The sequence below is a fragment of the Melanerpes formicivorus genome, unplaced genomic scaffold, assembly GCF_026170545.1.
Source record: "Melanerpes formicivorus ecotype bairdi unplaced genomic scaffold, bMelFor1.0.p_v2 SCAF_96, whole genome shotgun sequence".
Classification (NCBI taxonomy): domain Eukaryota; kingdom Metazoa; phylum Chordata; class Aves; order Piciformes; family Picidae; genus Melanerpes; species Melanerpes formicivorus.
Genome location: NW_027142448.1, coordinates 1,526,994 through 1,554,538, shown reverse-complemented (window position 1 = coordinate 1,554,538; position 27,545 = coordinate 1,526,994). Strand labels below are relative to the sequence as shown.

Below are 27,545 nucleotides of genomic sequence, written 5' to 3'. Positions count from 1 at the left end.
CTAAACTTCCCCTGGGGCAGCTTGAGACTGCTTAAATAGTAAGCTCCATGTGCAATCCTGAGTGACACTGTGTTCACAGGCAATCAACAGTAAGCCATGTAAGACAGACAGTAAGTCCTGGCTGAGTGCTGTCTGGTCTTTGGGTCTCCCCTTTGGCTGAACACTTCAGGCCTTCTGCGTTCTGTGCTGTTGATCTGAACAAACATGGTCATTTTTTAAACTAGGCAAAGGAAACTGCAGAGGAGTCAGGGGGTAAACCTTATGGTAAACGGCTTTATTAGTATGGCAAGTTGAAAACTCTCCCTGGAATCAATTTCCATGGCAAAACCCAATCCGGTCAAAAGCAGAGCATTTTTCAGGAAGATGCTGATGTTGAGAGTGTTATTGATAAGAGAGGTTTGAATAATATTCACTAGTGACTAACAAGAGACAAGGTTAAAGGGAACACTAAGAACTTCTACAGGTATATGAATGGGAAGAAGCAGCCTAGGGAAAGTGTGGGCCCCCTCAGAAAGGAAACTGGTGACATGGTCACAAGTGATGAGGAAAAGGCTGAGGTACTTAATAACTTCTTTACCTCAGTCTTCACTGCAAGGGCCTCCAGCCACACTCCTGATGTTATGGTAGACAATGCCAGGGACAGGGAGGAAGAACTGCCCATGGTAAGTGAGGATCAGGTTGGTGATCACCTGAAGAACCTGAAAGTGTTCAAGTCCATGGGACCCGACGGGATACACCCAGGGGTGCTGAGAGAACTGGCAGAGGAGGTTGCTGAACCCTCTCTATTATATTTCAAAAGTCATGGCAGTCTGGGGCAGTCCCCACAGACTGGGAAAGGGGAAACATTGCCCCCATCTTCAAAAAGGGTAAGAAGGAGGAACCAGGGAACTCCAGGCCAGGCAGTCTCACCTCTGTGCCTGGAAAGATCATGGAGCAGATCCTCCTGGAGGCACTGCTGGCTCAGAAGAATAGTGAAGAGGTGATTGGGAACAGTCAGCATGGCTTCACCAAGGGCAAATCCTGCCTGACCAACCTGGTCAGCCCGCAAAGCCAATCAGATCCTGGGCTGCATCAGGAGAAGTGTGGCCAGCAGGGCAAGGGAGGTGATTCTCCCCCTCTGCTCAGCTCTGCTGAGACCCCACCTGGAGTACTGCCTCCAGTTCTGGAGCCCCTATTCCAAGAGGGATCTGGAGGTGCTGGAAGGTGTCCAGAGAAGGGCCAGGAGGATGAGCAGAGGGCTGGAGCACCTCTCCTGTGAGGACAGACTGAAGGAGTTGGGGCTGTTCAGGCTGGAGAAGAGAAGGCTCCCAGGTGACCTCATTGTGGCCTTCCAGGATCTGAAGGGGGCTACAGGAAGGCTGGGGAGGGACTGCTCAGGATCTCAGGGAGTGATAGGACTAGGGGGAATGGAATGAAGCTGGAGGTGGGGAGATTCAGGCTAGATGTGAGGAGGAAGTTCTTCCCCATGAGAGTGGTGAAGCCCTGGAATGGGTTGTCCAGGGAGGTGATTGGGGCCCTGTCCCTGGAGGTGTTTAAGGCCAGGCTAAATGAGGCTGTGGCCAGGCTGATCTAGTGTGGGGTGTCCCTGCCCATGGCAGGGGGGTTGGAACTAGATGATCCTTGTGGTCCCTTCCAACCCTGACTGATACTGTGATACTACTATGATACAAATTCAGTTAGTATCTAGCCTTCATTTTCCTTGTTTCCCCATCCAGTCCACAGTAACTCTACAGCTTGGTAACTTCAAAGGCAATTTGCATTACTCAGTGTTATAATATCACTAAATATTTTAGTAGTTGTAATTTCTGACCTGCCCCCCCCACACCCTCCCAAGTTCTATCTGTGGAAGCTTATAATCACAGAGCTTTCTTCTGATGTGGAAGGAACTTTCTGAAATCATTAAATGGACCTCCCATTTTCCAGGCATGCTCAGACAATTCCTCCACCATCTGAATCCCCTTGCCAGGCACAATTCCTAGGATCAGAGGAGTCACAGAATGTTGCCCCATTCTCCTAACAGGAAGTTTTGCCAGAGGTCCCAGGCTTGGTGTTTGCTCTCTTCAGACTCCCTCAGTTTGAATTTATGCTCCACTTCCTGCCTCTTGTATTTCTGGTATTGCACCTTACAGTTGTTCTTATTCTGACCCTGCTTGTATACTTTACTGAGAGAAGGTTAGCTACCTTTCTTTGTGAGGTCCAGTCACAAGTTCTTCACAGGATTACAGACACAAGCCCCTCACAGCACCTCCACCTCCTCAACACACTATCACTGCTTCCTTCTAATGTTTTCCTCTGTCCAAACAGTGTTTGTTATTCACTCTTGGTCCATAATCTTCTTTCTTTTTGAGTCAGAGGAAAGCAAAACCATGAAAAAACCCACAAAAATCTTTCAGCTCCAGCAGCTTTGGTTTGATTGTTCTGCTGGTGGTAATTTCAGCACAACCTCTCTTTCCCAGCACACATGGCATCTCATTGAGAGTCAGGGATCATGCAGAGCCAGGCAGCTGCCAAAAGCCCTTCATGAGGTCTCACTGGCAGGGAGCACATCTTTAACAGACTCCATGCTTGGACACATCTGCTTTTGAATGCCAATCTCTCAGTCACTGTGTTGGTAACAGCTCCCTTACACACTTGTGGCAACTGCTCAACACCAAATTGTACTTTCCTCAGGATCTGAAAAATTGCTGCCAGCTGTCTCCAGTTGTTCAGTTTTCTTACAGCCACTCTGTCCAAAAGACTCCTCCCATTCCACAGCCACCCCCTTCCCCCTGCTGGAATCAGTATGGAGCTCAGCACACTAACCAGAGAGCTCCCTATTTACTCAACCCTCTCAGGCAGGAAGGCTTGAACACAGCCATGAGGAGCCTGGCAGCGTGGCTCCATTCTGCACATTGCGTGACTATGCGTGGCATTCTGCACATAGGCCACAACAACCCCAGGCAGTGCTACAGGCTGGGGTCAGAGTGGCTGGAGAGGAGCCAGGCAGAGAGGGACCTGGGGGTGCTGGTTGATGGTAGGCTGAACATGAGCCTGCAGTGTGCCCAGGCAGCCAAGAGGGCCAATGGCATCCTGGCCTGCATCAGCAACAGTGTGGCCAGCAGGAGCAGGGAGGTCATTCTGTCCCTGTACACTGCACTGGTTAGGCCACACCTTGAGTCCTGTGTCCAGTTCTGGGCCTCTCAGGTTAGGAAGGAGGTTGACTTGCTGGAATGAGTCCAGAGAAGGGCAACAAAGTTAGTGAGGGGTTTGGAACACAGCCCTGTGAGGAGAGACTGAGGGAGCTGGGGCTGCTTAGCCTGGAGAGGAGGAGACTCAGGGGTGACCTCATTGCTCTCTACAACTACCTGAAGGGAGGTTGTAAACAGGCAGAGGTTGGTCTCTTCTCCCAGGCAGCCAGCACCAGAACAAGAGGACACAGTCTCAGGCTGCGCCAGGGGAAGTTCAGGCTGGAGGTCAGGAGGATGTTTTACACAGAGAGAGTGATTGCCCATTGGAATGGGCTGCCTGGGGAGGTGGTGGAGTCGCCGTCACTGGAGGTGTTCAGGAGGAGACTTGATGGGGTGCTTGGTGCCATGGGTTAGTTGTTTAGGTGGTGTTGGGTGATAGGTTGGACACAATGATCTTGAAGGTCTCTTCCAACCTGGTCTATTCTATTCTATTCTATTCTATTCTATTCTATTCTATTCTATTCTATTCTATTCTATTCTAATTCTATTCTATTCTATTCTATTCTCACTTCTGAGCTAACTGCACTTTAAGCAAGACATTCTACCAAGTCTCTTCATTCCTGGCTGCACTGAGTGGAAGTGCAAGCTGTAGGGGCAGCTGTTTCTTAATATCACCATAATGAACCACAACATTTTCATATTTGATCAGCAGTCAAACAGGGCATTTCAAACCCAGCATGAGTTCTGCCAGAAAAGCTGTCCCACTGCTCAAACTGCAACTCTGGAGTAACTGAGAACACTAAGGAAACCTGGAGACAGTAACAGCCACTGCCATCCAGAACACATCCACCAATGAGCTCAGACAATGCAGGCATGCAAGGAGACTGGGATATAGGAAAGCAACAGTCCAGAGCACCGAGAAATCTATTGTGCAAGTCGTGATGGCAGAGATCATTCAAACTTACCAGAGGAAGAAGGCTGGGAAATCCTGTGGGACACAACAGTAACTGCAGTTCCTCTGAAAGAGAAGAATGAATGCAATCAGCAGATGAGTAGCTCCAAGCAGGTGTAACTCAAAGGCTGCAAGAAAAAAACAGCTTACTGGCAAGTGAAAAGGCAGGGAAACAATCAACAGTAACTAGGGTCTGTTAAAGCCTGCAGGCAAAAGAGGACAGAACTAATGAACGTGTTTACGGGATCTCTACAGAGCAAAATAAAGATGCAACTGTAGCGGTGTGCTGGGGTAACAGAGGGGACAGCACTTCTGCAGCAGCAGCCAGCAACCAGCTGCTCAGGCTCACCAGGAGCTGAGCTCGTCACTCAATCAGCCTGAAGCCAGAGCCGCTCAGTTTCAGCAGGAAACCCACCGAGAGTGGAGACACTCCTATGAACTACTGAAGGTACCAAGCCGTTTGAGAAGGCTCCACTTCAGCAGTCCCTAACAGTTTAGCCATGTGCTGAGCCTGGCTACAGTCTCACCTTTTGCTCTGAGCCCACTGCAGTCCCTAAGCAATGCTGGCTATTCCCTGTGAGTATCCCTATCCACTCAGGACACCAGAGTAATGCCACCTAATCCTATGAGTAAGATCAGTTAAGGTGTTACTTGCTGTAGGTGAAGGCAGCAGCAGTGCCAGGCAAGGAAGAAAGGAGAAGTCAGATTTCCCCACTGTGTACTGGGTAAGGTCATATAATGATTACATCTACAGGCTGTGAGGTTCATTTCTCCATCTCATCATGAAAGCAGGCTGGTTTACAGAAGAACAACCACTACCAGCCTCAGATCATATCCAGCTTAAACTTGGGCTCTCACTGAATGCCTACCACACTTCTTAGCACAAAACCCAGCTTGGTTTGCTTGCTATGCCCAAACCACCTGCAGCAGCTCCTGTTCACACAGGCCTGACTTCAGAGTGAAGTACTACAGCAGCCTCCAATTATTGCAGTAGCTGAGCTCTTGCTGAAACAGAGAGAGGAGGTCATGTATCACGAATAGAATAGAGAATGGAATGGAATGGAATGGGATGGGATGGGATGGAATGGGATGGAATGGGATGGAATGGAATGGAATGGAATGGAATGGAATGGAATGGAATAGAATAGAATAGAATAGAATAGAATAGAATAGAATAGAATAGAATAGAATAGAATAGACCAAGTTTGAAGAGACCTTTCAAGATCATCATGTCCAACCCTAATGTCCAGCACAGAGATGTAAATCAAAATAAGGAGAGAGGAGAACTACTATCAATGCAGCCCTGGATAGTGCAGTCAGAGGGCATGTGGTAAGGATGTGTGGCCTTGCACATCATCCCATGGTGATCGAGAAAACCCAACAGAGAGCCTTGCTGCCCTGAGGAGTGTGAGAAATCGTTCTGCTTGGCTTTCACAAGGGGAAGGTGGGTGCTGTTGGGTGCTGGTGGGTGCTGGTGGGTGCCTGTGGGTGCTGAGCACTGCTGGGGACAGCAGGGTTCAATCCTTAAGCTGATTGGTTGGTTGTAGTCTGTGTTGTGTAGGATGTGTTGGGAGTAAATGGAGAGCAGGTGAGGCGTAGAGGTGTCAAAGACTGGCCAGGAGTGACGAGGTCAGGAGTGCAACCATTAACCCAGCCCTGAGACCACAGCCAACAAATGGGACTGGGACTGGGGGGGGGGGGTTGGAGCATGCTTGGCAAACATAAAAGGATTTGTGGAGACACTGATGGGTGTAAGTTTGATGTCTATAGAAGCTCAACTCCTGTGGCTATGGCACCTCCAGCAAACCTGCTCTGTGCCCAGCGCTGCCTGCCTATGTTTGATAACAAGCTGTTGGTATTTGAGATTCAGCAGTGAGTTGGTTTCTCACACTTTGGTGACCCGTACGTGATTACTCTCTCTGCTACGGCCTCAGGGACCCTTCGGACGGGGTGGGGCCTCCTTCCAGGAGCAGCCTGGAAGTCTCTCGGAACACTGTGAAGGATTCAGCGACTATTATAAGCTAAAGGCAGGGGACGGAGCTCGGAGCTGCTGCGGCTGCCTGTGATTGTGGTGCACGAAGATCCGGGTGAGAACAGGACTGTGAGCACTGTCCGGCTGGGAGGGAACTGAGGCCGGTGACTGTGTGCCTGAGGTGGGCTGGACAGCCCGGAGTCACGGCGCGAGTGCGGAGTCCTGCTAACCATGGCTCCAATATCCCCCTTTGCGGCTGGCAAAGGGACGAAGCAGTTGGTGATGGAATGAGTGGACCTCAGGAAATGGGGCAGGGGTTGGGTAGACAGACCTGCCCTGGGAGAAACGGGAGTGACAGGGTGGCCAGGGACAGACCCCTGGACAGTCCTCTGGGGTTACAATTAGCGTCTTGGAGGGATAATCACAGAGTATCACAGTATAACTTAGGTTGGAAAGGACCTCGAGGATCATCGAGTCCAACCTATCAACACAGACCCCATGACTAGACCATGGCACCAAGTGCCACATCCAATCCCCTCTTGAACACCTCCAGGGATGGGGACTCCACCACCTCCCTGAGGAGCCCGTTCAAACGACTCGCTCAGTGAAGAACTTCCTCCTCACCTCGAGTCTAAACCTCCCCTGGCACAGCTTGAGACTGTGTCCTCTTGTTCTGGTGCTGGTTGCCTGGGAGAAGAGACCAACCCCTTCCCAGCCACAACTACCCCTCAGGTAGTTGTAGAGAGCAATGAGGTCTCCCCTGAGCCTCCTCTTCTCCAGGCTAAGCAACCCCAGCTCCCTCAGCCTCTCCTCACAGGGCTGTGCTCAAGGCCTCTCCCCAGCCTTGTTGTCCTTGAATCCTAATACACAGGATAGGAATAAGGCAATAAATTATCGTATGGAGGAAGGAGCAAGAGAGAAAGTTAGACCAATTTATTAGGACAGCAGGAATGAGGATTTGGGAAAGGGAAAGTCAGCAGGGACCTCCAGGTGGCCAAAAGATGCCCCTAGTACCTACTAATTGGAACCATAATGCTAATAGGGGCAGGCAAAACACGAATGAATATCACACCCTGATTAAGCAGCACCCAGAGGGCAAAATACAAACAAGGCATCTGATGGGTGTGGAGATGAGGAAAAAGCAAAGGGAGCTGGGGTTGCTTAGCCTGGAGAAGAGGAGGCTCAGGGGAGACCTTCTTGCTGTCTACAACTACCTGAAGGGAAGTTGTAGACAGGCAGATGTTGGTCTCTTCTCCCAGGCAGCCAGCACCAGAACAAGAGGACACAGTCTCAGGCTGTGCCAGGGGAGGTTTAGGTTGGATGTTAGGAAGAAGTTCTACACAGAGAGAGTGATTGCCCATTGGAATGGGCTGCCTGGGGAGGTGGTGGAGTCACCATCACTGGAGGTGTTCAGGAAGAGACTTGCTGGGGTGCTTGGTGCCATGGGTTAGTTGTTTAGGTGGTGTTGGATTGGTTGATGGGTTGGACACGATGATCTTGAAGGTCTCTTCCAACCTGGTCCATTCCATTCCATTCCATTCCATTCCATTCCATTCCATATTCAAAGGCCAAAATTAAAGCCGCTAGCCTCACCAGGACCAAGGGAATGCTCAAGCTGGACAGAAGGGCACCAAATGTTACTGTTGTGGGTAAGCTGGGCATTTCAAACGAGATTGCCCAAGGAGGAAGAGAGATCTTAATGTTTTTGAGGAAGATGTAATATTTAGCTTCTTTAAGGAAGGAGCAGAGAAGTGATTCTGGAAGCTGAGTCCTGCACAGCCTGTGCATGGGCTTGTAGGCACTACCTAGTGACTGACCTGCAACCTTTCAACAGCCTGGGGTTTTTTGGGTGTTATTTTTTGTTTCTCCCTCCCATTTCCTGGACCATTTTGTTAAGCTTTGCATGTATTCATGTGCCAAGCAAGCACAGAAGGGAGAGAGAGGCCACTTTATAACAAACCCAAGTTTGTGGTTTTTTCCCCAGCCACAGGGGTATCAGGGGCTGTTTGAAAATACCAACAGGGGCCCTTGATAAAATTAAAAGTTCTAGGGACAAAAGGGGAAGGGTTTAAAGTCCCAGCAGTTAAGGACCAAGGGTACTAAAGGGTGTGTGGATCAGAGTACACCAGCATCCCATACCTAACGAAGGGAGGGAAGGATTAGAGCCAGTTATAGACCACCTCCTTAAGAGGCTGGAACTTACAGGTTGGTGCAGGACCTGCAGGAGGTATCACAGTAGTATCAGTCAGGGTTGGAAGGGACCACAAGGATCATCTAGTTCCAGCCCCCCTGCCATGGGCAGGGACACCCCACACTACATCAGCCTGGCCACAGCCTCATCCAGCCTGGCCTTAAACACCTCCAGGGACAGGGCCCCAACCACCTCCCTGGACAACCCATTCCAGGGCTTCACCACTCTCATGGGGAAGAACTTCCTCCTCACCTCCAGCCTCAATCTCCCCACCTCCAGCTTCATTCCATTCCCCCTAGTCCTGTCACTGCCTGAGATCCTGAGCAGTCCCTCCCCAGCCTTCCTGTAGCCCCCTTCAGATACTGGAAGGCCACAATGAGGTCACCTGGGAGCCTTCTCTTCTCCAGACTGAACAGCCCCAACTCCTTCAGTCTGTCCTCACAGGAGAGGTGCTCCAGCCCTCTGCTCATCCTCCTGGCCCTTCTCTGGACACCTTCCAGCACCTCCACATCCCTCTTGCAATAGGGGCTCCAGAACTGGAGGCAGTACTCCAGGTGGGGTCTCACCAGGGCTGAGCAGAGGGGGAGAATCACCTCCCTTGCCCTGCTGGCCACACTTCTCCTGCTGCAGCCCAGGATCTGGTTGGCTTTCTGGGCTGCAAGTGCACACTGAGAGCTCCTGGTGAGCTTCTCCTCCACCAGCACCCCCAAGTCTCTCCAAGAGTCTGATACTGCCTAGCATTCAGACACCAATGATTTCAGCTGAATTCCAGTTCACCTGGCAGTTTCATACAAGGGACAGCAAAGCCATCCTCAGCTCAGACTACTACCATCTGGAGTTCAGAACTCCTCCCTCTCAGCTGTGACATGAAGAGACTTCTTTCCAACCTGTTGAACATATAAGGGGTTCCACAGAAAGGAAGTGAAAGTCCTGAGCATTTCAAGTACAACTTCAACTCTCAAACAGGGAACAGTAAGGAAAGGCAAGAAAAGAAAAGGGGAAAAAAAGGTGAATGAGAGAACAGTGACTCAGTTTACACATTGCTGAGTCACATACCTCCAAGTCATAAATGGTAATAGATCTTAAGGATGCCTTTTGGGCCTGCCTGTTAGCTGAAAACAGCAGAGGCATCTTTGCTTTTGACTGGGAAGATCCAAGACTTAGACAAGTTATTATTACAATTGGTGGCACCTGAGGTTAAATATTTAGGACATTATTAACCTCAGGAGAAGGGGCAGAGAAGGACTCTAGGAAGATAGATCCCAAAAGAGTAAAAGGGATTGTATCTCTTCAAGCCCCCAAAACAAAGAGACAAGTCAGAGGATTGTTAGGATACTGTAGACTATGGATTGAGTGGTACAGTCAGGCAAGTTTTTGTATGACTTCATTTGGACAGAGGAAGATGAGGAGAAATTTGAAACAATTAAGAGGCTTTGACTATTGCTCCAGTCTTGGGCCTCCCTTCCCTGAGTTTGGGAGCAGTCAGCAGTACACTAACAGTGACAGACCTCAGGATGTTTATCAAAAGCCTTGATGAGCTTTGTGATACATATCCTGCAGCTCTCCCTGTGCCAAGCAGTGCACCAGCACGGAGAGCCTGACTGGATCCCATGGGGATGTGGAGGGAGGGGTGGTTTATGGAGTGCTGACTCAAGAATGGGGAGGCTCACGTAAGCCAGTGGCACACTTAATGGTGGATGACTTCACCTTAAAAATAAAGGCCAAGAAGGTTTTACTCTGGCTTGCAAAAGCTCCTGCTGTGCTGGCTCCAGATGTCTCAGTGCTGTGGCTTGCTGCAGCCACCTGTACACTGCCTCTGATTGTGTCTCAGGAGTGGGGACTTGCTCCTGGCTGGGGGTTTCTGTGAGGTGTTGAGCAGATGTCTGCACAGAGGAAGCTCGCACCTGACCTGTCTGTACAGTAAAAAGGGAGGAATGAAGTGAGGAGCCAGCAGCTCAGTGAGCAGGCTAGCACAGAGGCCTGAGCAGCTGACCAGCAAAGCACTCTGCTGCAGCCCATGCTGTGCTGTCTCGGCTCTCACAGTGGCATTAGACTTTCTGTCCCTGTAGCTGGCTGAGCTGTTGGGTGTGCCAGGTGTGTGTGGATGCTCCGCTGCCGCTTGCAGAGCCACAGGTGCCTGCCCAGGGCTTTGGTGGGGATCAATCACTGCAGAACATCCGGGGCAAGGCAGAGTCCTCTCCACACGTGCAGAGCAGGCCTTGCTTTTTCTGGAACCTGCTGCACCACAGAAGGCTACCAGTGAAGACAGCAAGCCTCTGGCTGTAAATAAATCTGTTCAGGCTCCAGTTGCAGTTTGCAGCAGTTTGGGCTGGGTGCCTCCTGCTGCAGCCACATCAGACACATCCCCGAGGGTCCAGCCCAGCGGGTGGACACAGGAAGCTGTGTGTTTCATCCCACAATGTCCTGCTCCCTATAAGTCCACCTGAACAGTCCTACACTTCCTCTGTCTTCCCTCACCACTACCGTGGGAGATGCTCCCTGTCTGGTAATGGAGGGGGAGCCACCTTGAGGCTCCTGGGGGCCTGGCCAGGCCTAATGCCTGGAGAAGGGAGAAGGCATCTCAGATCTGGCCAGCTGAGGTTAGCCTAATGGGGGGGGGGGGGGGGAAGAAAGAGCCCTGGGGGGTTTGGGCACACCCTCAGGTGGGGAGAAGGGAAATGCTGGGAGGCTTCTGGGTGCTCTGGGATCTCTTTTGTCACTGTGCTTGTGGTTCTCTGTAAAACATTCACTGCTTTTCCATCCAAACTTCCCACCACTTCTGCAACCCGTTTTGTCTGAGTCTCGGGTTTTTGCCCTGGTGGGAGGCAAGGAAGGATCAGCCTTCCAACCCACCACACAGCCACAGAAACAAGGGAAGATTTATTTGAATAGGAATTACCAGGAGGAGAGAAGTATTGTGTGGATGAGTCCTCACAGAGCATAAATGGGAAAAGTGTATTGGGGTACGCAGTAACTGGTGGGCTAAGAATGGAAACATCGGAGAAAGGAGATTACCCTCTCCTTGGTCAGCCCAAAAGGTCCAGTTCAGGTCTTGTTTACCGTGGAGACTGCGGTACAGACAGCCAAGAAGGGATGGACACAAAGGACCCGTGGATCCACCCACTGAATGGACTGTGGTACCCCAAATGGAGGACGTAAGGATGGCCATGAGATGAGTTCTGGTATTGAATGGGAGCGGTAACAGTCCTTGCCTGAAAACATAAACTAGAAAGAAGTCAGGGAGGGAAACTGGCAAAGCCTCCCTGGACAAGGGAAGGGGACATAATCATAGTATCATTCAGGGTTGGAAGGGACCACAAGGATCATCTAGTTCCAACCCCCCTGCCATGGGCAGGGACACCCCACACTACATCAGCCTGGCCACAGCCTCATCCAGCCTGGCCTTAAACACCTCCAGGGACAGGGCCCCAACCACCTCCCTGCACAACCCATTGCAGGGCTTCACCACTCTCATGGGGAAGAACTTCCTCCTCACCTCCAGCCTGAATCTCCCCACCTCCAGCTTCATTCCATTCCCCCTAGTCCTATCACTCCCTGAGATCCTGAGAAGTCCTTCCCCAGCCTTCCTGGAGCCCCCTTCAGATACTGGAAGGCCACAATGAGGTCACCTGGAAGCCTTCTCTTCTCCAGACTGAACAGCCCCAACTCCTTCAGTCTGTCCTCACAGGAGAGTATTGGCAGACCTCTGTAATTGCCATGAAGAAGATCTAGAAACATGGCCGTGGACAGCAACCCCATAGGCTGTGTGAGTGGAGTTGCAAGTCAAACCAGACTCCCACAAGCCAACTGGAGGGAGAAAGTTGTCACCCAGACCTTGGTGTAGCATACCCACTCACTGCATATGGTGCATAAAGTAAGGGAGGAAATATTCTCAGGCAAGGAAGATCAGTTGTTATCCCACTCCTTTTAGCAGGAAGTTGAAATCAGAGCCTTTTTGCTTGGTATAGAATTGTTGCCAGGTTATGTGACTGCTTCCCCCCACCTTTGAACTTGGTGGTGGTGGGGGAACAACTGAAAGGCATCTTCTTGGGAGAATTTCTTAGGTTATTATGGCTCAAGCCAAATGTCGTAGAAAGAAGAGGAGGGAGTGTGAGAAATTGTTGTATTTGGCTTTCACAAGGGGAAGGTGGGTGCCAGTGGGTGCCAGGCACTGCTGGGGTCTGCGGGGTTCAAGCCTTAAGCTGCTTGGCTGGTTGTAGTCTGTGTTGTGTTGGATGTGTTGGGAGAGACATGGAGCGGGGGTGAGGCACTGAGGTGTCGGAGACTGGCCAGGAGCGACGAGGTCAAGAGTGGGGGCTGGGAGCATGCTTGGGAAATGTAAAGGGATTTGTGGAGATACTCATGGGTGTAAGTTTGATGCCTACAGAAGCTCAGCTCGTGTGGTTATGGCACCTCTAGTGAACCTGCTCTGCACCCAGCGCTGTTTGCCTTTATTTGACAGCAAGCTGTTTGTATTTAAAATTCAGCAGTGAGCTCATTTCTCACAGGAGGAAAGAAACAAAATATCCAACCCAATGACAGAACCCAAACACTGCTTCTGCTCCCACGAGTCCAGGGTTGGCCAACCTGGGGACTGATCCTGAGCCACAGGCAACTCATACGTAGCTCCCCCATACAGGCTACATCACAAGGCCACTAGCACGATCTACTCGACTGGGGAAGCAAATGAGACAGCAAGGGCAGCAGAGATTGACACTGCCAGGTTGCCCTCGGTCTGAACCACACACTGGGCTGGCCCCAGCCCTCAAAAGAACAGTGAAATTCCTGGGGAGTCACTGTTATCTCCCATGTGGGACCTGTTCCCAGAGCTCCTACTCTCCCTGCCTTTCCAAGACATGTGGCACATGTTTCACAGCTCCCCAAACAGATGAAGCCTGTGGTGGGGTGAAAACAGTTTGCCAGCTTCGTGCTGTCAGCAACGGTCACCAGGAGTCATTCTCCCAGCATGCACAGGGCTGCTCAGAAAGCAGTGAGCCGAGAGGGAAGGTCTATTATTATGGCCCTTGTCTAAGGCAGAATAACCAGTGCTAGCTGACATGTTCAAACCACAACTGTCCCTTTAAGTATAGGCAAGTGTGGACACTGACTGACTGAAGTGACTTGAGTCTCACCAAACCAAGCTAGAGACAGCAACAAATCACATTTAGCCTTTCCCCATTTTTCACATCATTATTAAAGTATAGGGAACCTTTAACAGCAACCCAAAAAAGCCTTGCTCCTGAGCCCAGTCACTCCTGAACACCTCAGAATTTACCTATGGGAAAAACAGCAGCACAAAGACCGAAGCGAACTACCCCCTGCCAAACTCAGAGAGGGGCCAAAGCTCAGACAGGAGTTTGAAGCCACGAAAGGGTGGACGTTACAAGCCTGTTGTGATTGCAAGTGCTGTAAGTTCAGAGGGGGGCACGTTTAACACTGCCTGGAAATAGGGCACATTTTGTGTATGTCCTGACCAGTACACATGAAATTGAGACTCATAATGCCCAGTTGAAGACATCCAAATCGAGCAGGAGCAGGGAGGACATCCTGCCCCTGTACACTGCACTGGTTGGCCGCACCTCGAGTCCTGCGTCCAGTTCTGGACCCCTCAGTTTAGGAAGGAGGTTGACTTGCTGGAATGAGTCCAGAGAAGGGCAACAAAGTTGGTGAGGGGCTTGGAACACAGCCCTGTGAGGAGAGGCTGAGGGAGCTGGGGTTGCTCAGCCTGGAGAAGAGGAGACTCAGGGGTGACCTTCTTGCTCTCTACAACTACCTGAAGGGAGGTTGTAGACAGGCTGATGATGGTCTCTTCTCCCAGGCAGCCAGTACCAGAACAAGAGGACACAGTCTCAGGCTGCGCCAGGGGAGGTTTAGGCTGGAGGTTAGGAAGAAGTTCTATACAGAGAGAGTGATTGCCCATTGGAATGGGTTGCCTGGGGAGGTGGTGGAGTCGCCGTCATTGAAGGTGTTCAGGAGGAGACTTGATGGGGTGCTTGGTGCCATGGGTTAGCTGTTCGGGTGGGTTGGATTGGTTGATGGGTTGGACACGATGATCTTGAAGGTCTCTTCCAACCTGGTTTGGTTTATTCTAATAAAGGTTTATTCTAATAAAGGTTATTTCCTAATCCTGCCTCCTGTTGATGACATCTCTCAGCCTACCACCTAGAACTGCTGGTAGGTGTCCCCCAAAACCTCACAACCATGACAGTGCACTAGTGGCAGAAAACTCACATCAGCTCAGACAGATGTTTGCAAATCTCTTCCAAAGCAGTAAAAGTATTTCACTCAGGAAATATAGCCAGTCTCCAAGAAAAGAAACAGCTGAAGTGGGGCTCAGAGACTCACAAGTGAACGGACAGAAGCACTGACCACACACGCAGCCATGTTTCCCTGCACAGGCATGACCCGGCCTGGGCTAAGCCCTTCACTAAAGCCTCAAGAGAGAAGCAATGGGATCTTGATTCATTCACCCAGTCTTTAGCAGCAGTTAGACAGGAGCTTAAAGATGTCTGGTACTTCTGATAAATCAATGTGTAAGTAAAGACCAACCATGGAATGCCTGCAGCACACCAAGCCCCACCTGTGAACAGCAGCCACGCTGCACCTCCTCAGGGGCTTCAGGAACCACCCCGGAGCAGTTTCGGAGCACATGCTACACCTAAGCCACACTGCTTACTAAGATGATCACTTCTTGAGGGCTGACACTGAGGGAAGTCCACCAGATTGGTTTTTCTATCATAGTAGTATCACAGCATCAGTGAGGGTTGGAAGGGACCACAAGGATCATCTAGTTCCAACCCCCCTGCCATGGGCAGGGACACCCCACACTACATCAGCCTGGCCACAGCCTCAGCCAGCCTGGCCTTAAACACCTCCAGGGACAGGGCCCCAACCACCTCCCTGGACAACCCATTCCAGGGCTTCACCACTCTCATGGGGAAGAACTTCCTCCTCACCTCCAGCCTCAATCTCCCCACCTGTAGCTTCATTCCATTCCCCCTAGTCCTATCACTGCCTGAAAGCCTGAGCAGTCCCTCCCCAGCCTTCCTGTAGCCCCCTTCAGAGACTGGAAGGCCACAATGAGGTCACCTGGGAGCCTTCTCTTCTCCAGACTGAACAGCCCCAACTCCTTCAGTCTGTCCTCACAGGAGAGGTGCTCCAGCCCTCTGCTCATCCTCCTGGCCCTTCTCTGGACACCTTCCAGCACCTCCACATCCCTCTTGCAATAGGGGCTCCAGACCTGGAGGCAGGACTCCAGGTGGGGTCTCAGCAGAGCTGAGCAGAGGGGGAGAATCACCTCCCTTGCCCTGCTGGCCACACTTCTCCTGCTGCAGCCCAGGATCTGATTGGCTTTCTGGGCTGCAAGTGCACACTGAGAGCTCCTGGTGAGCTTCTCCTCCCCCAGCACCCCCAAGTCTCTCCAAGAGTCTGATACTGCCTAGCATTCAGACACCAATGATTTCAGCTGAATTCCAGTTCACCTGGAAGTTTCATACAAGGGACAGCAAAGCCATCCTCAGCTCAGACTACTACCATCTGGAGTTCAGAACTCCTCCCTCTCAGCTGTGGCATGAAGAGACTTCTTTCCAACCTGTTGAACATAGAAGGGTTTCCACAGAAAGGAAGTGAAAATCCTGAGCATTTCAAGTACAACTTCAACTCTCAAACAGGGAACAGTAAGGAGAGTCAAGAAAAGAAAAGGGGAAAAATAGGGGGAAAAAAACCCCAACAAACAGACAAAACCCAAGTGGGTAAACTTGCCCCTAGATATTACAGGAAAGCACAAACCTTCTGATTTATCCCTCTGCCCTCCCAGACCCTTCTGGCCAGGAAGGTCAACAGGTTATATACCTTCTGTTGGATTAATCTACAGGAGAACAAGGGCTGCCAGCCAAGCAAAACTCGATTCTTAAAGGGACAGAGCCTGTCCCAGACCTGAATCCAGTTCTGAAAACATACTCTTACATAGAAAACCTGTGACCAGCAGCAGTGGGAAAAGATGCTGCTCCTCCACTTTTCACTGAACTTTCTGGGTGACAGAAAGAGCAATTTACACTGCTTCCCCTGCAGTCATTTTCTTCTGTCCATGTACACACTTCCCCAACAAACTGGAGCGGGGAAGCAAGTAGGATTTTGCTGATTTTTATAGAGACAAATCAAAGAGCAGCAAGTGTGCTTGGAGAAAATCTTCTCATGCAAACCTTTCTGTCACACCTTTTTTCTCTCTAAGGGGACCAGATTTTTACCCAAGAGAACCTGTTTAAATCCTGCTAGTCTGGTATCATTGAGCTTTATTTCAAGGACCTGCTGAGGAGGCAAAATGAACCTGAGACACACATCGGTAAATCCCCCCTTTCCGTTTCAGCATGCAGATGACGTTTTCTCCCTCAATTAAAGCAGTCCTGGTTACAACAGATCAGACTTTGCCTAGATGTCTGCCATTAATGGTTAGTGTTTGAAGGGAGGCACTTTGAGGACTATGCTAGTTTGTTTTCTCTTGGCCATAGCAAAGGAGATTCTTCACAGGCTTGCATCCAGGCTCTGAAAGACACTGGCACCTACATCGCAGAAGCACAGCGATGTGAAGTCAAACACCCATCCTTTGGCAAGCATATTCTCACAAAGGTAAGAACAAGGTAAATATAAGCCTACAATGGAAGAGAAAAACAGAGCCAGTGACTCAGCTAGTGGCACTGGGAACTGGAAACCCTGCCCCTCCCTAGCAGGAAAACGTCTAATTCATACGGTGTTAAAAACAAACGGGACCGACTGCATCATCTCCATGAAAAGGAGGGCCCAAGGGGCAGGAACTACAAAACCAGAAATTAAGGGGAAACAAGACACAAACCACACCACAACCAAACCCCACAAACACACACCACCACACAGACAAACACACAAAGCCCAAGAACCCAAAACACCACCTCCAAACAAACTGCTCAGGTCTTGCAATGAAGGCCATGTATGCAGACGCCTGACTTTTCACAAGGCTCGACAAAGCCTTGGTGGAGGCTGATCTCTTTCCCTTAAGTGACAGGATGAGAGGAAACGGCCTCAAGCTGCACAAGGGGAGGTCAGATGTTAGAAGAAACTTCACTGAAAGGGTTCTCAAACACTGAAGAGGCTCCCCAAGGAGGTGGCTGAATCCCCCTCCCCGGACGCGTTTCAAAGAGATGTGGTGCTGAGGAGCATAGTTTAGCACCAGGCTTGGTAGAGTTGGGTGATAGTTGGACTGGATGCCTGTAAATGGTGGTGGTGGAGGTGTGTTTAAAGCAAAATTGCTCTGATCCTGTGAAAGGAATGGGTTGGGTATTTACTAACCATGGCAGTGGCATAATGCAAAAGTCAGGAAGATGAGCAACCTTGACAAACTCGATCACTCTTCAAAGGAGGACAGGAATGCCATGAAGTCAGGGCATAAAGAGCATGATGCCATAGATTTAGATTTACAGCACTATTTGCTACTTCCCTGGAGAATCATAGTGAGAAATTGCTTCAAGTTACCTGTGGAGAACACTGCTCATAGTATTAGAGAATTAATGAACAGCTTCAAAACTAAGTGCAATGATTTATACCAACAGAACCAACAGGTACAAGGGACATCGACTGGGTTGCTAGAGGGATCTCTCCCAGTTCAGCTCTCTTGGACATCACAACTGTAAATTTATAACTGACTAAAGGGACATTGACATTTGCCAACAATACAGAATGAAGCTTACAAACACCAGTGGACAGAGCTCAAAAACAAGTAAGAGAAGCAAGGGATTACAAATACGACCATGAGGAAGAACTATGCAAAGAAATGCAAGAAATCACTTCGGAAAAATAAAAGATCAATCGAGGAAAAAGCCTCAGAAGAAGCAGAAGAAAAGGTCTGCGAGTGAGGATGATGAAAAACGGAGAGAGCTGTTGGCACAGCAAATGCTTCCACAAAATGGCCAATGTAAGTCCTGTCTGCCTGTGCTCAGACATCACTTCAGGCAAGATGGAGAGATTAACCGCCTCCAAGGCGCTGACTGTAAGAGCTCACTCCGCAAGAGGCACGCAGGTAAAGCGAAGAAAGCGAAGGGGATCAATCACTAGGCTGAGAATAACAGATACTGAAAAATATTCACAGAAATACCCGCCAAGCCCAAAACTCTTGCAGCAGGACGAGAAAACTTTTCTGATGCTGAAGTACGTTGGGTGATGCCCAAGACAAATACTAGAGGATCCACTGCCCAGTGTTTATCGAAAAGGAAAACAGCAATAAAAAGGAGCACGGCAGAAACGAACAAACCAACCCCAAAATGAAAGAGGATGGCTCTGAGCTATGGGGAAAGCGTTAACAGATCTGTAAAGAAAAGTTAACGATGAACTTTTGCTTTCTTAAGATACAATCGTGGCCGGAGAAGACAGAAAATCATTTCACGATCGCAGGGGAAAGGAACTCCTTAAGGTGGGAGAAGATGGCAATGCTGCTAAGAGAATATCCCCATTCTTCCTCCGCCGCCCACACCCTAATTACTGCACCTCCTTCTCCAGACACAACATCGATGTGACCGTATGACTAACTGAGCCGGAGAACAAATGTCACTGAAACACAGCTCCAACAGTTTGAGGCCGTGCAGCTCCTGCCTACAGCAGCTCCAGCACCCACCCCTTGAGTTATGTTGTGACAGAACCAAGAGCTGAGAGGTAACCCGAAAAAGACACTAAGGAAGAAAAACTGTGAGCAAGCATTCCGAACAGAGATGAAGTAGTAGCTATCGAAAAGTACTTTTCAGCAACCGTCTCAAAACTGTGCTTGCTGTATTGAGTGTCTATTTGTATTTGTGACACGAATCTCTGAATAAGAAAACCAACAGCCACTCCAATTTTATTTGAGCCGCAAGCCAGGTTCAGTGCCACGGAGCCCTGTCTCGCTTCAGAGCTCGGCAGCGCTATTTTCACACCCTTTCCCCCCAGATGTTCTGTAATACACTAACATTGAGACAATTGTCACGGTAAGAACCTTCTTCACGAAGGTAAGAACCTTCTTCACGGTAAGAACCTTCTTCACGATACTTCGAAGTTATCGGTAAAATCAATCAGGACATTAAAAAGCGGTAGCAGAAACCAAGAAAAAGCATACCCCAGGATCGCCTCAGAGCAGGTAAGAGCAAGGAGCTTAGAGATGATGGACTTTGTGGCGTGCTCAGGTTTGAGGAGGCCATAAAGACCAAAAGTTAGGACAACCCCTGACTGCATCCAGTGGCTGATCGCTCTTCCCTCTGCCAACCCAAGTTCCAAAGGAAACCAGAGCTCCTCAGCATCCAACAGCCCGAAGAAAGCAGCCCCTCTCTACGCGACACAGCACAAGCTTTTCCAACCCAAACCATTCTGGGGTTCTGATTCAAGCTCCCCCTTGTCATGAGGAAAAGCTACCACGAGCAAGTGACTTTAACTGCACAGGTGACAGAGCAGCAGCTTCAACCCGGGCCTACCACTTGTTATATAACGGTCTGCCTTCCCCCCCCTCTTGTTTTTCTCTCTCCTCCCTGGGCCTTCATGCCGTGTCCTACTGCCCACTCCCTTCTGCAGAACAATGAAACCTCTGGCAGCTGTAAGACAGATGGACAGGCAGGTACACCCAATGCTCTAGTTGCTCTGCACGCTGCCACTGCAATCCCGGCTGGGGGAAGCCACTCACTCTGTTAGCAGCAATAGGAAACAAGAAAAAACCCCGAAACAAAACAACCTCACAACCACCACCGCCCCACAAACCAACCGAACAAAAACCGCCAGGAAAACAAAACCCCACAAAATCCATAAGTAAATAAATAAATCAGCCAACTCCAAAGAGCCAAAACTCGACACAAACCTTTCCTCTCACCCAGCCCTCTGCATTTGCAAAGGTGTTTTGCATTGTTTATTTGTAGCCCTCCGGAGCTCAACTCCTGTTAGGGAGTAACGTGAACCGAACTTAAGGTTAAAAGAAGAATAAATTAGTAATTAGCTGCTTGGTTTATTGCTTTGTTTTGGGTGGTTGGTTTAATTTTTACTTAATAAGCGACCGTTCACCATAAAACACTTCCCAGCGGTCCTTAAAATCCCTTGAGGTACACTCCTGCCCTCCACACAAAAAGCCTGATCTTCAGCATCCCATGCAAGGAGTTGTTTAAGCCGAATTATGTACGTGACACAGAAGATCACCTGAGTAAGCTTCTGGGCTTGGTGGCTGGGGGTTTGTTTTGTTTCGTTTTTGTTTGGGGGTTTTGTTGGCGTTGTGTTTGTTGCTTGTTTCTAATTTAAGCCCTTTCCGGAGGCATGCCACCAAAACTCAAGCGACTCAGACCTTAAGAGTCACTTCTCTGGGAAACAGTATTCCCTCACCTTTTCAGGGAACTGTTTCGGTTGGAAAAGACCTTTAAGATCACCGAGTCCAACCAGTATGTAACTCCGCCAAATCTGATGCTAAACCATGTCCCCGGGTGTGCGTCTTTAGACGCTCAGGTGAGATCTGGCAGATGCCCCGTCGGAACTCAGCCGCCTTCGCAGGGATCCACGGATTCGCTGCTTATTTCGTTGTTTTGGTTTTGGTTTGGTTGTATTTTTCCACAAAACATCTTCCAAAATTTACAATCAAATTAATTACAGAAACCACCGATTCTCCCCTCCAGCCTGCCCATTAACACCTCTACGAACGGTACAGAAACTTATCTTTTCCCACCAGACGGGTCAACAGTTTTCAGCCGATGCGACAAGCGACCGAGCTCCCTAAATCCCAGAGCCAGCAGCCCCTTCCCGTCGGGGGAAGCCTCCATTAAGGCTGTTTCCATCGCTTCCTTTGTACGCCTGTGCCTCCGCCGCCGCACACGACCGGCTCCCAACTCGCCCTTTCACCCCCTCCCCGGCAGGCACCCGCGTCCTTCCACCACTCGGCGAGAGCGTCGTGGAGCAGCGTGTCCTAACCTGAGCGAGGCGAGAACCGCTGTTGTTCCGCACGGACAGCTGAGACCGACTCCCGACCCACCTCCTGCACCTCCTGCTCCAGGACGTTCTGCTGAACAGCAGAGGGCTGTGGCTGCGCGCCTGCCCCTCGCTGCCCGCCGGAGCCGCAGGGGTGGGAGCGGGGGCTTGGACAGGGGGAGCGGGTGGGTCAGCTGCTCGCTCGGCAGCGGCGCCTCCACCGAGCCGGAGACGCTGACAAAAGTTGCCGGGGAGACTCGGGGTGGGCCCTCAGGGCTCCTTCCTCCCCGGCCCTCCAGCAGCAGGGACAATGCCGGCCAGGTACTCGAGGAGCAGCCAGCCCGGCCCCAGGCACAAAGGTCACACTCACCCTGAGCAGCGCGGAGCGGCCAGCGGTGGGGAGGGGGCGGCGGCGGCCGGGCAGCAGTTTGGGGAGGAAAAGGGAGGAGTTTTATTCTCCCACTCCCGGAGTTTGAACGAGGAAGTGAGGAATGCGAGGAATGAGAGTTGGTATGAAATGAACGCGGCTGAGGGAGGCGGCTGCCGGCTCAGGCGGGTGGGGGCTGGAACGGGGCCGGGGAGGGGCTGGCCGGGCAGAGACGAGAGAAAGGCCGAGGTGGAGTCAGGAACAAAACCTAGCAGGGCCGAGCACTCCCCGGCCGGGGGAACGCGGGCAATGGCCGGAAGAGGGGCCCGCGGGGCGGAGGGAGGTGGCCTCTCACTGGGGGAAGGGGAGGAAGGAAACTCCGGGCGGCCGGGAGCAGGGAGCGGGAAAGGGGGTGGGGGGCGGCGGAAGCGGCCGGGACAGCGCAGCCTCCAGGAATCGACGCCGCGCCCGGACGGGGAAGAAGTTGGAGTCGGCGTCCGGGACGAGCCGGCCGTACAACCCTGGAACAAGCCTCTGTTTTGCCTGGTTCTTTCCTAGGGGCGGGACTCCCCCGGTTTCTGGGAGCCAGGCACTTCACAGAGTCCAACCCCCTGCTAGAGCAGGGTCACCTCTTGGAAGCCCGTGAGTGGTGGGACGCGATTCCCACCCGCTGTACCTGAGCCACTGCGAAAAAGACCCAACCCCAACAGGGCAGAAGTGGTTATCTCAGTTTAGTTGTGCTGAGATCATGCCGAAGAGTAAGCTAACAGAAAAGCAATGCCCTCTGCGATTTTTCCCACTTTCCTGGCGAAGCTGCGTTCTCTCCCCTCCTCCCCTCCGCTACCCATTCATGCAGGAATGCCAGCATCCACTAGAGGATGCTGATAAGACTGAGAGCTACACTAGGGCTGTAGTAGTAGCGAACCAGCAAATCTGAAGTGTGACCAGCAGGAGCGATTGTCCCCTTGTACCCAGCTGTGCTGGAGCCACGCCTTCAGCACTGGGTTCAGTTTTGGGGCTCTCACTACAAGAAGGACTTCGTGGTACTGAAGTGCGTCCAGAGAAGGGCAATGAAGCTGGTGAAGGGTCTGAAGACCAGGTCTGCCGTGGAGCAGAGGAAACCGAGGATGTTTAGTCTCTAGGAGATTTTATTGCTCTCTGCACCTCCCTGAAAGGACCTTGTAGTGTTGGTCTCTAGTACAGGCCGAACAAGGAACACCCACAAGGGACAGCAAAAAGTACCCCCCAAAATAACTTGAGAGTTAAGGGGTTTTTATCAAGATATAAATTAGTTTATTTTCATATAGATATAAAAGTTATAAACACAAGCAATGTAGAACAGCATCTGATAAAAAAGCAGTGGACCTATTTGTGTACCTGTATAATTTGACTGACGCTGCTGGGATCATTGGATAGCAATAGATAGCTTGATCATCTCAAGCCAATGGAGCACCAGCTAGGGCCAGCATGTGCTGTCATTTTCAGTACCAATTCATCATTTACAGAGGTCACACAGGATTATCATTTTTTTTCCCCCCTGGTGTTGTCATAAAAAGTCTTCACAAAGTTTCCTGGTTCTTACCACTGCAGGCTCGAGATAATAAACCTGTCTCTTTGGGACTTGAAACAGAGTTTAGTCTGCTGACAGTAGCCAAAGGTGGAAAACACCTATGCCTGTCTAAATAGAGGGATGGAGTTACCCAGGATCATCAGGAATATGCATGCCATGAAACAGGCAAGATATAAACTGTTCTCTCAGTACACAGCAGGCACATACACTTCGAGTGCACATGCCCCAGTGTCCAGCAATCCACTCTCATCAAGGCCACCTGAGTCAAGCAGCATTCCATCCTGTGACCTGCAGGCTCCATGCTGTAGATCCATCATTGAAGCTGGAACTGCAAGGACGTATTGCAAAGCCCCAGGATACAGTCAGTAACTTTTCTGGTAAACTTTGAAGACATCTGTCACCTCCCTTGAGGTAACTCCTTCTTAGAGGCAGGCTGAAGTTATTATGTAAGGTCATGACTTGAGATCATCTCATGATGATAAATCAGTTGCTAACTTATTCCTAAAAATGTAGCAAATTGTATGAACAGTGGAAAAATGACAAACACTTCTGATCATGGCACAGCCTGGATGCCATCAGTCACAACACTGCACTTCAGGAACAGTGCTGTGTATTGCCACAGTAGTGCCTGCTGCCACACTCAGTTGGGATTCCACCCTCCATCCAGTCTCTCCACGTGGTTAAGAGCATCAAAACTAGCAATGGATATAATGCCACCAATTAAAAAGAGAGCATTTAAGATGTGACTGTTCTTTATTTGTTAAAAACACTGTCAGGGTACATGGGGAATGATGAAAGGGAACTGGACTTAACAGAGAGTCATCCCACAGAGTCAAAGTGTTTTACCAGAGCAAATGTCTCCTTCCAGTCCTGTAGCTGTTGAACGTTACCTGGACCCTTCCATGTCCAACTGCTGCAGCGGCAAAGTGCTACCCAGGGCAAAGCAAACACCTGCTAGTGACTGTTGTATTTGTTCTCTGAATTCATCTGATGGGGAACTCAGTCCCAGCAGCATGATCTCTAGGGGCACGGCAAAGGTTCCAGGTATATGAACACTAAACTACTGTTTTTCTAATCCTAGCTGCAAGAGGTTGCAATCAGTAGGTTAAGTTCCTTAGATTCTGAAAGCAGAATCAACACCCATGACAAAAACATCACCCACATTTACTGGTCTTCCACAGGAACAACTCAGGCTTGGAGTCAGCCTCCCATGATGGCCTACTGTCAGCTACCCTAATGTCCTGAAGCCTGCTACTGCAGAAATCCAGAGTCCAGTCCCCTTCCATCCCCAGTGTGCTTTTCATTACTCCACCTGGAACACTTTAACAAGATGAGAGGATGGGAGTGAGTTCCATGTTTCAAATCTGTTTCTCATTCACAGGCCAGTTTGCTATCAAAGCTGGACAGTCCAATAGCAAAGGCCTGAAGAGCACAGAGAGGATAATTGTAGTCCAAAGTGAACACATCTTCTGCCACACGGCCGAACTGCATCACGATGTAGTCAGCTAGAAAGGAAAAAACAGAGATTCAGAGACAAATTTCACTGTGAAGCCACAAAAAGAACCCCAAAACAAACCAGCCCACACCACCACCCAAACAAACAAACAAACACAAACCACCCAAAAAGCCCCAACAAACAGAACATCCAACAAAGCTGGGGAGGGGTCTGGAACACAGCCCTGTGAGGAGAGGCTGAGGGAGCTGGGGTTGCTTAGCCTGGAGAAGAGGAGGCTCAGGGGAGACCTTATTGCTCTCTACAACTACCTGAAGGGAGGTTGCAGCCAGGTGGGGGTTGGTCTCTTCTGCCAGGCAGCCAGCACCAGAACAAGAGGACACAGTCTCAGGCTGCGCCAGGGGAGGTTTAGGTTGGATGTTAGGAAGAAGTTCTACACAGAGAGAGTGATTGCCCATTGGAATGGGCTGCCTGGGGAGGCAGTGGAGTCACCATCATTGGAGGTGTTCAGGAGGAGACTTGATGGGGTGCTTGGTGCCATGGGTTAGTTCATTAGGTGGTGTTGGATGATAGGTTGGACACAATGATCTTGAAGGTCTCTTCCAACCTGGTCTGGTCTGGTCTGGTCTGGTCTACTCTATTCCATCCCATCCTATCCAACCAACTCCAAACATCTTGAAGTCCCAAACAAAAAATAGGTTTTAAAAATCAGGAAGTTGATGTGTTCAGCCTTTCTCACCACAGTGACCTTGACACCTGTTCTCTGGAGTATTATTCTTGAGATTGCTTCTCAGAACAAAGCTCAAACCACTTTTTTGCTGGGCTAAAGAATAGAAATAGGAATAGAATAGAATAGAAATAGGGATAGGAATAGAACAGAAATAGGAATAGAATAGGAATAGAATAGAATAGGAATAGAATAGAATAGAATAGAATAGAATAGAATAGAATAGAATAGAATAGAATAGAATAGAATAGAATAGAAACAGAATAGAAACAGAATAGAAACAGAATAGAATAGAATAGGAATAGAATAGGAATAAAATAGAATCAGAATAAGAATAAGAATAAGAATAAGAATAAGAATAAGAATAAGAATAAGAATAAGAATAAGAATAAGAATAGAATAGACCAGGTTGGAAGAGAACTTCATGATCATCGAGTCCAACCTATCATCCAACACCACCTAATCAACTAACCCATGGCACCAAGCACCCCATCAAGTCTCCTCTTAAACACCTCCAGTGATGGTGACTCCACCACCTCCCCAGGCAGCCCATCCCAAAGGGCAATCACTCTCTCTGTGTAGAACTTCTTCCTCACCTCCAGCCTAAACCTCCCATGGTGCAGCCTGAGACTGTGTCCTCTTGTTCTGGTGCTGGTTGCCTGGGAGAAGAGACCAACCTCTGCCTGTCTACAACCTCCCTTCAGGTAGTTGTAGAGAGCAATAAGGTCACCCCTGAGCCTCCTCCTCTCCAGGCTTTGTCTGGTGCTGCATTAATTGCTCTTTCCCCTCAGGAGGCTTGTGTTTGCCCCCCTCCTTTACTGCCACTATGGACAGTAGTGACTGCACCCACCCCAGACAGAGAACAGCCTTGTAAAACTTTCATGACAACTGAAAAGTCCCCAGTCATCCTGAGATGAACCCTTCCACCCACTCTCCCTTCTTCAGGAAGCGTGTCCTTGTTCCCTCCCAGGCTTCACCAAACTCTCCCTGCCCAGCTCAGCCCCTGGTGCTCTGCACCGGACTCTTACGGTCGTTGTCATGGACAATCTGGAAGTTCTTCACCGAGGCCTGGGTGACTCTGCCATGGAAGTTCAGAACATAGGACTGAGTATCATCATTCCAGACTGGAGCTTTGTTGTGCAGCTCAATGAGGTTTTCCAAGTTTCTGGTTTGCCATTTTGACAGCAGACTCTCATGCTCCTGTTCAGAAGAAAGAAACACATTCATCAGGTGTGCCATCGCTCTGCTTTTGAGGGCTGCTGTGCTCTGACACTTGAAGGCCATTCCCTGCTTAATCAGAGAATCACCAAGGTTGGAAGAGACCTCGAGGATCATCAAGTCCAACCTGTCACCACAGACCCCATGACTAATGCAACACAATGACAGCATTCACACTCAGTATCTCACTGAGAGCTCCCTGCAAGCACCAGAAAGAGACTCCTGTGGATTCTCAGTTCAGTCACTGTATTGCCACCCAAGCAAGAAAAAAGTGAGAGAGAAGGAAGTCTGTGTATAGGAAAGGGAGCAATTCACAGGCCACAGATGACTGCCACCCTGCTGGCAGGAGTCCTTTCTGAGTCTCATGAGCTTTCTCTGATCCTGCTGCACTCAGGATTCATTTCTAACATTCTACATTTCAAAACACAAGAAAATAATCTCCAGTTAACTGCACAGTGCCAGGCCCTGGGGTGCCTGCAGCAGGCTGTAAGCACACCTTAAGCAGGTTAGCTGTCATCCTATTGGGCCTAGTGAGTGATGCACAGTATGAAAACCAGCCAGAAGTAAAACCAAACTGCTACAAAACTGAGGTAAAGCAGCACAGTAAATCTGACAAACAGAATGAATTACAAGGAACCACAAAGAGCAGTGAGTGACACGAGTGACATATGATTTATTTCTTGAAGTTCTGCAACAAACCCAATCTGAAGTTATTGAACAGGAAAACAACCTGCTGTGGAGGTCTGGCTCACCTGGTTTAGTATTGGATATAGGTACACAGTATCACAGAATCACAGAATCACCAAGGTTGGAAGAGACCTCAAAGATCATCAAGTCCAACCTGTCACCACAGACCTCATGGCTAGACCATGGCACCAAGTGCCACATCCAATCCCCTCTTGAACACCTCCAGGGATGGGGACTCCACCACCTCCCTGGGCAGCACATCCCAATGGCGAAGAACTCTCTCTGGGAAGAACTTTCTCCTCACCTCCAGC

General features: G+C 50.0%; 2 protein-coding genes across 4 annotated transcripts in view; both read right to left on the bottom strand.

The window, feature by feature from the left end:
* TEAD4 (TEA domain transcription factor 4) overlaps nt 1-24,053 on the bottom strand; it is an 82,262-nt gene extending 58,209 nt beyond the window's left edge. The window contains exons 1-4 of the mRNA XM_068166070.1: nt 24,040-24,053; nt 22,209-22,263; nt 21,583-22,133; nt 4,133-4,185 (exon numbers count right to left, since the gene is read on the bottom strand). Coding sequence (XP_068022171.1) covers nt 4,133-4,185; nt 21,583-22,133; nt 22,209-22,263; nt 24,040-24,053 — 673 coding nt within the window. The remainder of the gene's footprint in view (nt 1-4,132; nt 4,186-21,582; nt 22,134-22,208; nt 22,264-24,039) is intronic.
* Nucleotides 23,884-27,545, bottom strand: part of TULP3 (TUB like protein 3) — a 35,270-nt gene continuing 31,608 nt past the window's right edge. For all 3 annotated transcript variants that reach the window (XM_068166077.1, XM_068166078.1, XM_068166076.1), the window contains 2 exons: nt 26,358-26,529; nt 23,884-24,654 (listed from right to left, as the gene is read on the bottom strand). In XM_068166077.1, coding sequence (XP_068022178.1) covers nt 24,521-24,654; nt 26,358-26,529 — 306 coding nt within the window. In that variant the 3' untranslated portion in view covers nt 23,884-24,520. The remainder of the gene's footprint in view (nt 24,655-26,357; nt 26,530-27,545) is intronic.